Source organism: Argopecten irradians, chromosome 3 (genome assembly GCF_041381155.1).
Source record: "Argopecten irradians isolate NY chromosome 3, Ai_NY, whole genome shotgun sequence".
Lineage (NCBI taxonomy): Eukaryota > Metazoa > Mollusca > Bivalvia > Pectinida > Pectinidae > Argopecten > Argopecten irradians.
This window is the reverse complement of record NC_091136.1, coordinates 21,659,159-21,677,091: the sequence shown is the minus strand read 5'-3', so window position 1 is coordinate 21,677,091 and position 17,933 is coordinate 21,659,159. Positions and strand designations below refer to the sequence as shown.

At 34.8% G+C, this 17,933-nt stretch overlaps 2 protein-coding genes across 14 annotated transcripts in view; one reads left to right on the top strand and one right to left on the bottom strand.

Annotated features, from left to right (window-relative positions):
• The window catches only part of LOC138317845 (contactin-1-like), a 60,207-nt gene extending 51,067 nt beyond the window's left edge, over positions 1 to 9,140 (top strand). The window contains exons 3-16 of one of the 12 annotated variants that reach the window (XM_069259779.1): positions 1,118 to 1,381; positions 1,749 to 2,009; positions 2,804 to 3,097; positions 3,529 to 3,666; positions 3,924 to 3,945; positions 4,507 to 4,574; positions 4,704 to 4,737; positions 5,507 to 5,574; positions 6,034 to 6,061; positions 6,488 to 6,555; positions 7,015 to 7,042; positions 7,480 to 7,547; positions 7,988 to 8,015; positions 8,486 to 8,993. In XM_069259779.1, the coding sequence (XP_069115880.1) occupies positions 1,118 to 1,381; positions 1,749 to 2,009; positions 2,804 to 3,097; positions 3,529 to 3,666; positions 3,924 to 3,945; positions 4,507 to 4,574; positions 4,704 to 4,737; positions 5,507 to 5,574; positions 6,034 to 6,061; positions 6,488 to 6,555; positions 7,015 to 7,042; positions 7,480 to 7,547; positions 7,988 to 8,015; positions 8,486 to 8,537 (1,421 nt within the window). In that variant the 3' untranslated portion in view covers positions 8,538 to 8,993. The other 11 variants (XM_069259780.1, XM_069259781.1, XM_069259784.1 and 8 more) reach the window with 11 other exon arrangements.
• Positions 9,141 to 10,054: 914 nt separating this feature from the next.
• On the bottom strand, positions 10,055 to 16,882 carry LOC138317848 (cell adhesion molecule 1-like). Of its 2 annotated transcripts, none has more exons than XR_011207809.1 (6): positions 16,677 to 16,881; positions 15,292 to 15,654; positions 13,634 to 13,948; positions 13,117 to 13,380; positions 11,051 to 12,055; positions 10,055 to 10,507 (listed from the first exon to the last, which is right to left on the bottom strand). XR_011207809.1 is itself a non-coding variant. In XM_069259788.1 (6 exons), exons 1-6 carry the CDS (start codon positions 16,711 to 16,713, stop codon positions 10,419 to 10,421), a joined length of 1,353 nt encoding a protein of 450 aa, XP_069115889.1. In that variant the 5' UTR covers positions 16,714 to 16,882; the 3' UTR covers positions 10,055 to 10,418. The 2 variants fall into 2 exon arrangements, 1 of the variants encoding a protein (XP_069115889.1); XM_069259788.1 differs by having other exon boundaries at positions 11,771 to 12,055; positions 16,677 to 16,882.
• Between the last annotated feature and the right edge of the window lie 1,051 nt (positions 16,883 to 17,933).

Genomic DNA, 17,933 nt, shown 5'->3' with positions numbered 1-17,933 from the left:
CATCACAATCTCAGAAGGTGGTATACAAGTAGTCGTTGACCAATGCTACAATGTTCAAACGAACACACCTGCCCCTTGTACTTCGGATGTGTGTTCCTGTATATCGTCTGGTGGTAACCTTGGTACAGTGTTCCGATGGAACATACAGCCAAAGACAGTGGATCATGGATCTGTGTGGTTTTGTACACGTATCAACTTAAACCTTACTGTCCAAACCTTGAACAGCCCAAACTATACGCTTAATGTTGCAGGTAAAATCCGTAAGATATTATATTGGTTTATTTAACGCTCTGTTAAGACCTTTTGTAGTACGTAGGTATCGTAAATTCGTGTGGTAACAGCGGGTACTCATGACGTCTCTTTTAGAAAGAATCGTGCAACAGTACAGTAATGTTTTTTTTTTATTTGAATTTCTAATGCACCCAGATATACATATATATAAAAAAAAAAACGTTACTGGGAAGAAAGCAGCCGCGGAAGCTAATGACAAAGAAGAAAAACATGTTTATTGTTTGATTACGCTATTCATTGATATGCTTATACATGAAGTGCCACCTCTGCATGTGATGTGTGCCTTGTGGTGTGTGCGTGTGGTATTGTAGAAGACATAGTATGTTCATGTAGTTCCTTGCAATATTGCTTATAGTGCTATCTCAACGAAGCATACTGTCAATGGCTTTGAACAATACATCCTTAGTAAAGCAGTGGACCATTCTCTTTATGATCAATTAACGTTCAACAGGTTCTGAAGCAGAAACTAGAAAAGTCAAGGGTGACATTAGGGAGAGGTACCACCATTAGTTGCCTTTTCCGATAATGCTGTGGGTACAACACAATACAGAGGGTATATAAGTAACTTTACTCTTAAAGAATGGTGAATACATTGGAAATTAAGAACATATATTCTTTTATGGAAAGATGAAAGCAGCGTTTGGTCTAATAATGAGCGAATAATTTCATGTCAAGAATGCGATAATTAATCATATTCTGAAGTATCTCTAAAGTAAATCTTTTCAACATCTTGTGTTCAATAATAAAAGTAAGCTCAGAGGGAGTATCTATTATTACGGGTATATATCCAGATTTACCAGGATAAGCTTTAACATTTTGTTTACAGATGGTCCAGGGAATTCCATATCTTTGTTTCCACCCGACATCACCTACACCAGGACAGAGGGCAACACGTTACTGGACATCACATGTACAGCAGTCTGTAGACCTGACTGTACCTATGTCTGGACACGACCGGACAACACTACATTCACGCCCTCGTCTGTGTTGTCACTGGGACAACTGGACAGGTCAGAGCAGGGAATGTACAAATGTACTGCTAGGAATGTTGCCGGGGAGTCATTCATATCTATCAACCTCACAATAAAATGTAAGTTATATTGACATCGTTTCTTTGTGAATAATTATCTCCTATTTTAATAGAACTGCCTTTCGCAATGGTCCGTCAAGCCCACGTTGATTCTACACTTGTCCATTGTACAATTACACTAGTTGAACATTGAAAAAGTTGTATCCATATTTAAACAATACGATACATTCATTTGATAAATTATAAGATTGTATCATATTTATATTTTAAAATATTCTTCGGGTAAATTTCCCTCTGATTTGCAAAACATTTTCCCTCTAAGTAAACACTTTTTATGTTCAATCATCTATAAGTAAGTTATCAACAATAACGTACACATTTCTCGATATTCAAGCGTTTAAAATAATTTTATTTTGGTATGAACAAGATCGACCTTACGTGGTAATCAGCCCATCCACCAACCCGTTGATTCTTGAGGAAGGCCAGACTGGCGTAGCGTTACAGTGCGCAGTGACGCTGACCAACCCACCCGTATCGTCCATGGTCTGGACCAGAGGAAGTACAGTGGTGTCCAGGACTGGTACCTACAGTCTGCCTCCGGTCAATCCGGGACATGCAGGGATTTATACATGTACAGCCAATAACAGCGCTGGGACCTCAACTGCTAATATCACATTGGAAGTTGTTTGTGAGTCAAGTCATTCATTCTGAATATGTCACTTTTTAAAATTATTTGTTTTTCAAAGATTTTGAAACCATACATACATTAAATACATTTATTGGCAAATACTACAATTAATGAGTATATCGTTTTTTGCTGAATGTGATGACATGGGAAGCATTCTATTTGATACAGGAAGTCATAGAGTTTCCATTTCACCACACTCACTGACCTGTATATATTATATAGCCATACCATCAACAATTACACACAATTATACTAATTTTACATTATTATTTTTTTCTCAGGAACATTCATAGTTATTTCTAATACAAAAGGATAACAGACATACACATCTAAAAAGTAAATAAAGAAAAGAAAAGAGAGATATACGTTGACTGGTTGGGATTTATGTCGCAATTAGTAATAGCAGAACTTTTATCACTTTATGGTGTAATCTCACTGAATCAAAGAAAATGAACAGCACACCCCACATGGTTACAATATGCTGTCAACGATCAAACAGCAGAGCTTTACACACGCAGTAAAACGTATACACGGAGGTCGTCCTTGTTTGCTAATAAGATGCTAACCTTAACCAAACAATCAACTGATCTTAATTTCGGCTGATTTTCATGGCATTAATTACATTATGTATGTCGTAACCAATCCGAACATATACAATGACAAAAGTTGTATCCACTTGATATTATTATCATGTTATTATCAACATTATATTGAACATTCTCTCAAAATGAATGTAAGAAGAAACTTGCTTTGATAAAATTATTAAAAAAGCGTTCTATTAACTGTCGTTGTAGTGTTACCGAAGGTATCGGAGTTACTTGGCATCACAAACGTATCTTCCTCTTCAGTTACTCTGAAGTGGCTTCCCAGTGAGGAGGCCGTCTCATCTAACACTTTAAGTATTGAATATGCTTGTGTTGAATGTGACGACATGGGAAGCATTCCAGTTGATAGAGAAGGCCACAGAGAGTTCCAGCTCACCACACTGACTGACCTGCTGTCTTGGACCCAGTACACTGTAAATCTCACGTCCACTAACAAACTCGGTACACGTGTGTCAGCGGGACTGGTTGTGGCAACTGCACCTCGTATGTATATTTCTTAAGTTTTTATAATAAAGTGAAATACAGCTATTGGATGTCACTCCTTGAAGATATTCAGGTATCGTTTCATACTGTTGCATTAATGCAAACTGCAATGATGTTCTTCTTAAAATAAATGAAATAGATCCAAAGATGTGCGTTTTTGTAAACACGGTTTTCATTGATCATAATTTAATGGTAAAAGAAACGAATTCTAAAGCGTTGAATGATGTTGACGTTACTTTTGTATTTTACATGTGTAGCATTTCTAAAGATGTAAAAACAGTTTTATAGCTGTTTAATTCTCCACATATCAGATGATCATTTAACTGAAAGCTGTTTACTTTATTATATACCCTTTATTATTGTCTTGCATGTATCTTGTTGAACGTATCATTTCTCTATTTCCTTGTATGCTATTGTGTTTATTTGTTTAGAACCTACAGAATGTATCACAGCAGTACCCTCTGGCCAGGAAGCTGCCACGCCCTCTACCTCTGTGGCTCTCGTTGCTGTTGGAGTTGTCCTGATCGTGATAGGGATCATTAGTCTGGGTACTGCCTTTGTCATTTACCGTAAGTCCTCATGGGAAATTCGTATGCTCTGAATTTTGCACCGGGCAACTGCCATTGATATAATATTAATTGCTTTGTCATATCATGCAGTTTAATTTATACTAAGTCAGTATTTACATATATTTACATTAAACCTTGATAATTAATGTTTTTTAACGAGAACGTCATGATGAGCATCACTCCAACAAAATATAAAAACACACGACGTAGTCCCCCTTTAATGGCGTGCTAATGCATTTCATGCTTTATTGTTTTAGGGAAGGGGCGTTTACTCCCCAGGTAAGATAATTTCTTGCAATACCTATCAATCCAACGTTGTCTGTGTCAAAACAAAAGTGAAATTTATTTTGTCTTCAATAAAAGTAACTATACAAAAGATTTGGCGTGTTCACACGTATTTTCACTTTTTATCCCCCGCTTTCACCGAAACGGGAAGGGGGTAATTTGGGTCCGTCCGGCTATCTGTCTGTAACGCGTTGTTTCCGTGCAATAACTGCTACAAATCATAAGCGGCTTTTTAGCTTGGTAACATGATTAAATGTGCCATGGGCTCGGATTAGTTCGCTCGTCACTTTCATCGGACCCGATTTGGCGGAGTTATGGGCCTTTGATTAACCAAAGCGGGGGAATAAGTTCTACGAATTTGCTTGTTTTTCTAAATATACATTCGATACTTCTTAATTATCGGCAGATAGTGACCTGTCGTAGTAGATGCACACAAAGATAAATTTGCTATAACTGAAATTGTTATGAATTATTTCATTTTGGAGTGTGATGGTTAATGAGATATGATGCAATCAAACTGTTCTTTTATTTAACCCTTTGTCTCTATCGCTTCAGGCCTTCGCTTCAGCAGGACAGAGTAAAGACACCAGTTACATTCAGTGATATAATTCACTCAGAAAATGGTAAGTATAAATTTCGTTTTAGATTTTAACATTCGCGGTCGCGTCAGCTTTTCAACCTCAGCAAAAAACCAATATAGACTGTCTATGAGTCACATCGGAGAGATGTACTTTGACCATTTATATTTTCAGACGAACAACCAAATCGTACAGAAGACGGGTACGGGTAAAATGATTTAATCGATAGAGCAATTCAAACTTATCGTGTATGTATCAGTAGAATGAGTTTAACTCAACCGACAGAAACACAAGTGATATTTGTTTATATATTTTCATTTAAGTGGGATTCTTTTCATTAGCTAAAATCTGCTTTAAGAATTTAGAATACTTTGATAAAAGGTTTTAAAGTGAATAGTCGGGCAAAGAAAACCAGTCTAAATGCGTTCATTGGCCTTCCAAAAGTTCTCACATATTAATACGACGGCCAAGTTCTGCTTACGTTTCCCAGTTCTGACCATAAAAGTAAAGGAAAGTTGAATGCATTGAAAGCGAGGCTACGTGTAAATGTAACCACGGACGTAGTCAGCCGGGAGGACGTTTTAGGATTCCTATACTTTAAATTAATTTCTTCGTACGCAGACAGATTTTGGCGAGAGATTTTATTTTTCAATTTCATAAGAAATTATGCTGGATACATTCACACCATTTTTACCGACTTTAGCCATCCTTGCCCGACTGTTCACTTTAACATTGTTCATATAAATGACACCTTCATTCAAGGTCATAAACTTCATACTGAAGTAACGAACTACCGCGTTTCATGAAGGGAGTATCCTTGTTTTTTTTATCGAGGATACAGACGTTCCAAGTTTATGGAAATGTATGATAGTGTACCTTTAGGATAAAAAGATTCAGTTTATGATGAAAATATCTAATGTACATTGACGTTATACGTAACAGTCACTTTAAACTACTATGTGTTTTTTTTCAATCAGAACTCAATATCAAGAACTCAACCTCAATGATATTGGGGCGCCATCACATTACGATAGCACAACTGCAGGTAAGCAATCCCACCATATTTCTATCGTAGTATTGAATATATAAGTGTTTTTATCTATTGAGTCATTTGTCATATTTGTATACCATTACTTTCTGGTTTATGGCTTCCGTCTTTGCATAATAAAGAGTTATCTTCCCTTGTTGATAGATATTGATTTTGACATCATGATTTCAAGAGAAAGATGCACGTCGTTTTCTCTAAAACATTACGTCATGTTTGCAAACACTTAACGTCACAAGCAATATCTCTACCCCATCCGCAAGGGCAGACAACTCTGTGATATGCAAATACCGAAAAATAAGAGTTATTATTGAATCAGTTTACGAATTAGTTTGATCATCAAGTTTATGGATATAATGAAAATACAGAAAAGATATTCCGAATGACCGGAAGTAAAACTTAAATAGAACATGATTATCTTCTACAGTAAATGTATTAAAACAAACTTGTATTTTACAGCTGAAGCTGACAATATCGACGCTAATAGGTAATTATATACCTACATGTACAAACTACTGATTTAAATGACAGTCAAACACAACTATATTGCAATCCTTGGAAAACAATTGACATATGAGAATGTATGAGATATAATTTAAGATACATGTATTTGATGCCAACTTGTTGTTCCGTTAGATTTTCAAATACTAAGGTAAAAGGTTATAACGTTGTTCATATAAATGACACCTTCATTCAAAGTCATAAACTTCATACTGAAGTAACGAACTACCTCGTTTCATGAAGGGAGTATCCTTGGTTTTTTTGTCGAGGGTACAGACCTTCCCAGTTTATGGAAATGAATGATAGTGTGCCTTTAGGATACAATGATGCAGTTTATGATGAAAATATATAATGTACATTGACGTTATGCGTAACAGTCACTTTAAACTACTACGTGGTTATTTTAAATCAGAACACAGTATCAAGAACTCAACCTCAGTTATATTGGGGCGCCATCACATTACGATAGCACAACTGCAGGTAAGAAATCCCACCATATTTCTATCGTAGTATTGAATATATAAGTACTTTTATCTATTGAGTCATTTGTCATATCTGTATACCATTACTTTCTGGTTTATGTCTTCCGTCTTTGCATAATACAGAGTTATCTTCCCTTGCGGATAGATATTGATTTTGACATCATGATTTCAAGAGAAAGATGCACTTTGTTTTCTCTAAAACATTACGTCATGTTTGTAAACACTTAACGTCACAAGCAATATCTATACCCCACCCGCAAGAGCAGATAACTCTGTGATATGCAAATACCGAAAAATAAGAGTTAGTGTTGAATCAGTTTACGAATTAGTTTGATCATCAAGTTTATGGATATAATGAAAGTACAGAAAAGATATTCCGAATGACCGGAAGTAAAACTTAAATAGAACATGATTATCTCCTACAGTAAATGTATTAAAACAAACTTGTATTTTACAGCTGGAGCTGACAATATCGACGCTAATAGGTAATTATATATATACATGTACCATCTACTGATTTAAATGACAGTCAAACACAATTATATTGAAATCCTGGGAAAATAGAAAACAATTGACATAATAGAATATATGAGATATAATTTACGATACATGTATTTGATGCCAACTTGTTGTTCCGTTAGACTTTAAAATACTTTGGTAAAAGGCTATAAAGTTGTTCATATAAATGACACCGACCTTCATTCAAGGTCATATATTATACTGAAGTAACGAACTACCACGGTTCATGAAGGGAATATCCTTGGGTTTTTTTTATCGAGGATACAGACCTTCCAAGTTTATGGAAATGAATGATAGTGTTCCTTTAAGATACAATGATGCAGTTTATGATGAAAATATATAATGTACATTGACGTTATGCGTAACAGTCACTTTAAGATACCATGTGATTATTTTTAATCAGAACTCAACATCAAGAACTCAACCTCAATGATATTGGGGCGCCATCACATTACGATAGCACAACTGCAGGTAAGAAATCCCATCATATTTCTATCGTAGTATTGAATACATTAGTCATACCTGTATACTACATTCTGGTTTATGCATTCCGTTTTTGCATAATACAGAGCTATCTTCCCTTGCTGATAGATATTGATTTTAACATTATTATTTCAAGAGGAAAATGCACATCGTTTTCTCTAAAAAGAATGATGTTGTGTTTAAACACATCACGTCACAAGCAATATCTACATATATACCCGCAAGGGCAGATAACTCTGTGATATGCAAATACCGAAAAAGAGTTATTAATATATAATAAGTTAAAGCATTAGTTTGATCACCCAGTTTATGAATATTATGAAAGTACAGCATAATGACAAAGATATTACGAATGACCAGAAGTAAAACTCGAATAAACATAATTATCCCCTGCAGTAAATGTATTAAAACAAACTTGTATTTTACAGCTGGAGCTGACAATATCGACGCTAATAGGTAATTATATATATACATGTACCAAATACTGATTTAAATGACTTTGGAAAATAGAAAACAAATATAAGAGATATGAGATATAATTCAAGATACATGTATTTGATACATATGTACAACTTGTTCCGTTCATAACGACATGTTAATGTAATTTGTGATCATGATTGACATGATAATTTGACTTTCTTCTTTGAGTTTTGAATTGAATATCCTGAATAACTGCCAAAACCTTTGATTGCCTAAATCATTTTTGTGACTATTTAAAATTCAAATCTTTGTTACAATAAGTTTCATGACATTAATTAATCCTAATTTACTTTTGGGGCGGCGGTATTTATATTGTCAGCTGTAGTAGTTATCTATAATCATGATCCACTTATGAGCCGTAAAGTTTAAAGTAATAAAACAATGAACACTAGTGTTACCATATATTCTTTGTCATCATATAAACCAATCAGATGAATGATTTGTAGGATGGGCAATGATGGTGTATCGCCATATGCAAATATTACTCAAGGTATGTAAACATTTATCATTACGAAAAAATGAACACCTTACTCTTTTCTCATTTATATTGTAAAGGATAACGCGTAACCCTCTGGTTTTATTTCATTTAAATCTAATTAGCGATATTTATAGTCTGTTTGTGTTAATACGTTTTATCTGTGAATCTGATATGACCACATGACCATACTCAAACTTGTATGATATAAGAGTTCCCCTATATCACTTTGGCACGACACCGATACCCACAGCACTGATATAAATGTTGTACGTTTTATATATGGCCATACAACATTGTATTGTATTAACTCTTTGTTTGGTATTCCAAACATCAGGTTTCCCCTTCTTCCTTGTCGGCATAATACAGCAATATGAATTCAGTAACATTGGAAGATGCATAAAAATTCTCATAAAGATATATTGGATAAAAGGATATATTTTGAAAACACCTAATCAACTGTATCTCAATGACTTTGCTTTCAGACTAGACTATTAAACACCTTATCACGTGACGGGATGTGTTCCGGTGATAATGACATACTAATGGCGCAGAAGGCCTTGATGATGATGATGATGTGTTGTTTTACCCATCGTCAGATATTTAATGTGAACATTAAACGCTTTTCTACGTGATAATGCAGAAATATCACGGGAGCATCGTGTCTATAGATTAAGTAATGGTAGGTTTTGTTATGTTTAAAGATGCTTCATCGCTGGCAAATGGTATTTTGTCTCTATCAAAAAAGGAGCAGACGAATTAGTATTTTCATGTGTTCGTTAATGAATTGTTAGTTAATTATTTATTTGTATTCAGGTTCCTATATTGATTCATTTTCTACCGAACTGTTTTTTTATACTGCAACATTAATGATATATTACTGCTTTGGTTACAGTATGTGTGGCATTCATCTGTATAAACTTAGATAAAATACAAACAAAGCTGAAGCCATAAATAAACATCAATATTTTCACAATAAGTTGTTCAGTCTTCTCTGTAATCTTCAAAGAAAATTTTCACTGTCTGTAAATACAATGTAGTCAGTTTCTTTTTCCTGAACTGCCTACAGTTTAACTATGAGATAGTCTCTAGGAGTGTATATAACGACAGTGAAAGTAACCCCTTTAGTAACTAGGATGGATTTCCCCACTCCGAGAAATGACTGCAACTTTTTCGAAACCAATGACTACCTTGGAGTTTAGTAGTCATAACATTCATATATGATTTGCAACGTGTATTAAAAATAATGTGTTTCATCTACTATTTCAAAAGTACGTAAATCTACCGTTTTAAGCACGCGTTTTAAAATCTTTCTCATACTAATGTTAACATGTATATGACAAGATATAGGCGAACATTATAGAAATAATTTCTGCGTTTACAAAAATTTGCAATTGTTTTCGTAATCTGATGAAGAACGTTTTAAAGAACAATACCTTTGATTCAATATGGAACATCACAGCATCTATTTTGACGTCACGATAACGTTGGACTTTCGCACCATTCTCAAATAATCGGCCAATAAAAAACAAAGAGAAAATGAATATAAAGTTTGTATTTAATCAAGGGATGTAGCTGGCTACATATTCGATATATATATTTCACGATTGCGATGTTAATTCAATGACTTTTCTTTTTTAACAATTTTAAATATGTCTTCTCACGAATATACAGCTTTTCACAGTCCTCCTTTCGTATAAAAAAAACTGCTTGTTCCATGCACTTCCCCCTAACGATATTTCACTTGTGGTTTGTTCATTTGCAACTAAAGCTGCACAGAAGTGTTCAGGATTTGTTCATATTCTAGTTTTAAATGCTACGCTTCAAGTTTTTAACAAAATAATCATACAGCATATAGTCTGCTTGCGAACATTCGTAATGAAGCTCAGCCTCTTTCTCGGGTCTTAACTTAATTGTTTTATTGGTGAACCCGTTGAGTCATGATGTAGGGTATATATTGTCGTCAGTAGACAGGCATAAAGGAGAAGAAGCCCTGTAATAAAAATCGACAACCTTAATCATCTAACATTTATAGACGAAGGACAAGTCGTAATTAAAAGTCCGTCAACAGGTTTGACTAAACATTTCATTAAAGTCGAGAATATTTAAGGGTATGCCAGATTGAGGTAGTGGAAGAAAGGAAGAGTATCAGGAGAATAATCATCGACCAGTGGTCGGTGCTTTGCAACTTTAGTATATCATGGGATTCAAACAGCGATATAGAGGTGGAGGGCTAGTAGTAATGTGTCGGTATAGCCTAACCATCCTGACTCTTTGGCTCCAAAAATTATTTGTACAATGTAGGTAGCCTAATATATGCAAAATATACGACATATTAGCATATAAAATCATCATTATTGAAAAAGCAATTTACTTATAATTTTCTTCGATCAACGAACATTTCAAATCAAGGCATTTAAACCGAAATCATGAATTGCCTTCTGGTACACAAAATAAATAATATTGACATAGGTAAATGAATTAATAGCTTTGCACAGTCGTGATTTATATTATGGATATATTTTGTTTGACTCACCGAATTGTGACCGAAACTTTAGATGTATCATGTTGTCAGCTACATGTACGACCATCTTCATTCCAAAGTTATCGGAAGTCGTCGGATCTGTTCACCTTATCTTAGAAAAATGCATTCCCCAACCCTCTGCTGCCCAAAACTCACAATCATACACCATACGTACTCATTCAATGATACACAAGTTACAAATGACAAATAGTTAGTATGGAGACAGAAACAACACATATAGGATTTATTGTAATAACAATTACACAGAAACATAGAACTAGTATTTGTATCTTCGATCTGGGTAATTGAAAATCAATTTTTATGTTTGTTTTGTTTAACTATATATAACGTGTATCAGTACGTGTTACAGGATTTGCTAAAACCGCAAAGCAAGTCCGAAATTAAACAATTCGTTTATACATGTTGATATATAACAAATATAAATATATAAGTCAGTAAATTTATATCAAGTAATTTAATTACTTTAAACAAAGGAAGATCAATTGGTCAAACCAATCAGATCAATCATACACGAAATGAAGATAGAACTCATTATGTAGGGGTATGAATGATGAAAAATGTATGTTTGCTTTTTAGTTGTGTATAAAATGTGTCGACTGACGACTTACAAGGTGTGTCATATTACAAATGTATACAACTCAATGGAAAAATGGAAACCAAGATAGTACAAGAAATTTAAATTACCATATAGTGTAACAACAGTCTACTTACATGTTATATTGAAATAATATGGAGTGGATCTTAGTTGTTGCCCTTTCAGATCTGTGAATTCGTTCCTCACGTGACAAATGTATTCTCTCTCATTGGCTGATGTGGGGAGTGGGCGTGGTATAACAGCACGAGTGACCACCCCGGTATATGATCCACTGACGACCCATTCTACACTAGCTGGTGACGGATATCCTTCAGTGAAGTCACACAATAATACTGGGTACTCTTCGTCTTCAAGCTGGTAGCTAGCGGACAGGGGCGTGACCATTGGTGCACTGGGGGGATCTTGTGGACAGCAAACGAGTTAGAAACACAAAAAAAAAACTATTTTGACGATTTCGAACACCTACCTAAGACAATGTAGTTTGAAAAAATACTAATAAAGTTACCCCAACCCACCATTTCACCCACAAAAACAAACAAATGGCGTAAACCAAAATGGATAAAAAATATAAGCCACATATAAATAATAAGAAAAAAATGAAAAAATGAGTAATTATAGCAAATGTGATTTGCCATTTTAAATGTAAAATGAATATTAAGTAATTAATCAAGTAAAACGAATGTAATAACAGCTACCAGTTATTATATAACGCAACGTTTACATTCACAAGGCTGCTATTTTCGCAATAATTTTGATAATACCTATGATAATGTTATGACTGTCTGATATAACAATGAGTAAACATTGTAGTTATTGTAACAGTTCTGAGTAATGTGCCCTATTATAATGACAGCGGCCATGGTAAATATAATTTGACCAGTTGTTATTATTCTGCTACATGTACAAATGGCGTTTGTAATACTATGCGATATTTATATTACATGTAATACATTAAGATGGAGGATGTAGAATTGAATAGATTCGCAAAGAATAATAAATAGCTTCGTTTACCTACTAATAAAAAGTTCCAAGTACTCTAGATAGGGGTTACACAACGAGTGGTTGTCGAAAATGGAATTTATTCCACAGGATTAGGTTATTTTGTAAAGATTAAAAAAGACACGAGCTTAAACAGATTCTTAAAACGATTCAATTTGTTTTGTTGTAAAAGTTAGCAAAATCACGGACAATTGTTCATAATAAGTAGCTGATTGAATTATCTAAAAAATAAATTATAAACATTATTATTAATATATTTTGGGTTTATAGCGTCTATAATGGATGTCCTTCTATTTTTGTCTATGATTTCATAAACCCAACAGATATTAAGAATAATGTTTAAATTATTCAATATTGCTTTAAACTTGTATTTTTATTGGCTTAAAGTAGTATCATGATATACAAATCAATTTTCAAGTTAATTATTTTGGGGTATATAAGACGGAAATTAGAAACAACTTACAGCGTACATAGATACTGTATGTTAGAGTGGCCTCTCCGTACGTGTTCACCGCAGAACATATATATGTCCCGTGTTCTGATCTCTCAAGTCGCCACAGTGACAGGGTAGACGAAGCAGTAAAGTTGGTTTTGTCTGGACGCGTCCAAACAAATGTACAGAGGGGTCTACAATCTGCTGTACAGGTAATAGCTGGTATTACGTCACCCTCATTTCCGGTGTACATGTCATCAGTAGGAGATAGAGAAACCGTTGATCCAGGACCATCTGAAACACCCAAGGAAGGATAATAAATGCGTACATGTATTTCTGTTCGCATAAATTATCATAAATTGTCAAAAAGACATCAGATTACGTCGAGTTATACAGATACATGTGTAGGCTTACAATGTAACAAATATGTTCTCAGAAGATTAATTATAATCGCAGTAAAAAACATTCAGTTAGAAATCAATGTGTATATACACAATATAATCTTGATATTACACAATAAACAACGTCAATGTGGATGTATACTTACATAATACATCTAGAATATGTAAGGTTGTATCTTGGACGATGCTGTCTGGTGTGTTATAAGCTGAACAGACCAAGTTTTGTCCGTTCATAGTTCTGTTTAATGTCAAACGCAGTGTGCTGACCGTGACGAAGGACAATCCCGCTCCAGATGTATAAGTCGTCACGGGAAATCTATTAGTCACATTTACCCCTCCTATAAACCACAGGACAGCAGCAGCAGGTCTGCAGGGGCTGGTGACACACGTCAAGGACACAAGCTGGTTTTCTTGTATAGGCGAAGAGGGTGGATTCTGCAGAGCAATACTGCTCACCTGTTCTGTTCCATGTAAAATATATTTTTTGTTGATCAGCATTTTTAACTGGAATCTGATTTAGGGAATTTATTTAAACTTATAGACATTATGACGTGAAACCATTTGCAATACTACAAAACAAGAATATTTTTATATAGAATACATAGTTAAAACGCTGCATCTGTCTCTTATGACATGCTAATTGTTTGTAACTGTGTGTTTTGGAGTGGTGCAATCATGTACTTCCATGAAATACACAAAACCTTTATCTATCTAAAATATTTTGGCACTATAATATGTCGTCAACGCATTAAAACGATCATCCCACATGATCACATTGTAGTAACACCAACTTAACTTTTAACATATTTCATTCCCCAAAAGGGAAAAAGGATCTGGCACAAGTTATGACAACTTATGAAGCCATCTTCTTACAAAGTTACATAGACAACAGATGACAGCATATACAGGTAACATACATTAAAATAAAAAACGACAATTTACATAAACGTACCGATACATATTAATATATACATATATAAAGTAACCATGTTAAATCTTCCGCTGGATTTAATGAAAATACACACTTTACTAAAAACATCACAATTTACTTTCAAAAATATATGTTCATTTCCAAACAATATAAATCAAGAGATAATGGTATATGTAAATCTAAATTGTTTAAAGATTCAATAAGATCTGTGCGAACAGCTAAATATGTTTGACATTCAAAAAAGTAATGATAGACATTCATACAATAGCAACCGCTACTTAAACAGATTGAGTCTTGGACCAGATTAGCGTGGTAGAGGTCGTGATTATGGGAACTGCATTGATGTCTTAATCTGAAATGAAGTATGTTAAGTTTTCTATCCCAATAACACCAACGGCGACGGTGCCCTTACTTCAGGGCCACAAGAGATGCGTTGGGAAGGGAGACGTTTGGAAGAAAAAGTCATTGGGGAGTTTGGTTTGGTTTATCTCTCGTGGCCCTGTGATTTTAGCGTTCTATCACGTGAAGAAGGATCCGGTTATGTCAACTGGCTAAGATACCCCGTAGTTTAAAACGCGGTACTTTCTGATTGAAGATTCAGCATAAAGGAAAGTGGACGACTGGTTTATCAGCTGTTAGCATATTGTGGCTGAGTGCCGTCGGCAGTATTCTATAGTGAAATAGCGGTATTGGAACATATTCCATTATATTCATTTGGTATTTTGATAAAACATGCTATGCACACATCTGAGAACAGAGTGACATAGTAACAAGCCAATTGTTTAAGAAGTGTTCGCTGAGGAATAAGAATTAACCTGTAACTATGGCTCTTATAAAGATAAAACAGTAGTCGGTAGTATTTGCATCACTTACCTAAGACCCGAAGTTGATAGTCCGGACTGTTTTCATACTCTGTCGATAGGTTTGCATTCCGACGTGTACAAAACCATACTGAATGATGATCCCCCGGTCTCGGACTAATCACCAGCCGAAATACATTGGCGAATTGAAATGTCGACGGACGACACGAGCAGACATCTGGTGTACAGAGAACTGGCGACCCACTGACTGTTCTGTAGCATTCATCTCCAATAACCTGTACTTCCTCTGGAGAGTTCGTCATCAATGGACGACGATAGAAGCTGACGCTGGTCGCTCCCTCTGGTACGTCACACGTCAGGTTAAACCTTTCCCCAGGAATGGCGTATTCTGACGATCCGTCCAGTGTCAACCCCGCTGGAGGGTTGAAAATTCAACGTGATTATTTGTTAATTTTATAGCATATTATAAGTTTTCAACCTGAAGTTACATAAGAATATAAAAATCTTTCAATGTCAGGAAATTATATCTATTTGAAAAATAAACAGGGAGAGAACTTACATAGCCCTTGCTGTTGTACAATCCCTTTTCAATTTAATTGAAATACAATTTAGTTGAATTTGAAATAGAAAATAAAATCTACGAATGAATTAAGTGACGATGCGGTACGGAGTTTGGTTCTACAAACATAATGATTCTCAAGTTATAAGTAAACTAGACTATGTTACTTTCAAATCTTTCAATTTTATATCAGAAAATACGTATTCGATGTTATTCTTGACAACAAGATACATATGGAATGCTTATATACTGAATGTTTGATATATAACGTTACACAAGTCTACAGACCGATTGTATAAATTTAATAGAATGTTACATGGGTCTGTCAAGTGTACAGGGATATTTTCAACCCGAGTGAAAGATTTTGGCTAATCAACTCGAGGCTTGCCGAGGGTTTATGGTCAAAATCTTTCACGAGGGTAGAAATATCCCTGTCCACCTGACTGGCCCATGTAAGATTATTTTCCCCACAAACTTTCACGAGAAATGGTGCTGTGCGCAGCATGCATTGATACCGTCACTTTCGTGTGAGCTGTCTTTTGCCTACTCCGGTAAAAGACAGATTTATTTTTTGCCTAGCAACCGCGGGATAACCCTGTCAAGTATGGGAGAAATAATACCGAGCCGAGTCGAAAGCAATACCACCCACTATTGGTAACATGGATTGATACTAAAGATTCATCTATTATCATGATTATGTCGTGCATTGTATTATTTACATAACTTATATAAAACAATGCCTAAAACCAAAACTGCCAATACGTCGTATAGGACATGAGAGTTTAAATATACAATCAATTAGTATACAACAAACTATTAAAACATAAATGTTGATATCATGCTTTTAAACACGCACATAAAATGAAATCGTTACTCACCAGTTGAAACTATAATTTGAAGGAGCAGGATGAGCATTCTGATGGTTTGTGAAGTACGCAATATTTTCAAATCATTTGTGCTGTTCACAGTTTCTGAAGTTGAATCGTGCACTCTGATACAAAGTATTCACCAGACACAAGGACGGGTAGGTCTGTATACTGGTCCTAGACATTGATCGCATTACCAGGTATTCAGTATACTTCCTGGTTGTTTTGACCTTCAGTGTCCTATTTACGTACAACATGTTATAATTCGCCAAAAATTCATACTCAATTTCAAGTATTTAAGCCGATCCCGACTGACTTTGGTAGTAATTTTTTTTCTCGTCTTATTATTCAGAATGCGGACAGCAGCGTAATATAACCCAGCCCATTCAAGTATGCTTACCGATACAAGGTTGTTAAGATATGAGATATGTTGAATACGTTTTACTTATATATTGGTTCAGACTTTAAGTTAAACAAAAGCCTGTTGTTAAATGTCTATGTTAAAAATAACATTTATACCAAGTTATTGGTTGAATTGTGTCTGATTTGATGGTAAAGGTTAATACCATGATCTCATATCTTGTAGATGAAGGCGCACTTTTTTGACTACTACATGTACAAAATGTAAATACTAAGCTTTCGTGTCCTTTATTGTGTGGCGATATGAGGTGCTATGAAGAGTCTATATCAAAGTGTTTGTTGGTCAGGTATTTTTACTTGTAACTCCAGACACTTACGGGTACTTGAAACCAGCTTATGTTTGTAGCACACAAAAAATAAAGTAGAATCATAAGGGTCTATATCGCTTAGTTAAAGGGACAATTCAGTCTAAGAGAACATTCAAATTTGTATATATATCACAAGTTCTAATGGAAATTACATCAGTCAGTTTTACTGTGATATGCCTGAAACGCCTATGGTGGTGACATGTGTGTGAAAATTACACACTGTGGTCGAACTTCTTGTATGCCGAACCCTGTCCCTTGCTCGTAAAGTAATGCAACTTTTGGCTAGAACTGCTCAAAACGCTCTGACAGTAGTGTGTTTACCTTATTTGGTGATTTTTCTTGCCTAAAAATCATTTTATCACCTTCTCGGTGGTTATGTAGTTCATTTGTTTAACGTGCGCGACTTTGGCTCGGGTATGGGTACAGAGTTAATATTGTACCTGCTTAATCGTATTGATCAACAATTTGATATTTCAACGATATTAATTAAAATACTTAACAATGTTGTGGAATTTGTCAATGTTTTACGTTATATGTTTCA

What these genes read in the sequence shown, in the direction of transcription:
- LOC138317848 (XM_069259788.1), bottom strand. Translation starts at nt 16,713, where the DNA reads ATGCTCATCCTGCTCCTTCAAATTATAGTTTCAACTG. An exon ending in TCAAATTATAGTTTCAACTG is followed by an intron (nt 15,655 to 16,676) that starts GTGAGTAACGAT and finishes TCAACCCTCCAG; the next exon opens with CGGGGTTGACACTGGACGGA. An exon ending in ATATTATTTCAATATAACAT is followed by an intron (nt 10,508 to 11,770) that starts GTAAGTAGACTG and finishes TTTTTATTACAG; the next exon opens with GGCTTCTTCTCCTTTATGCC.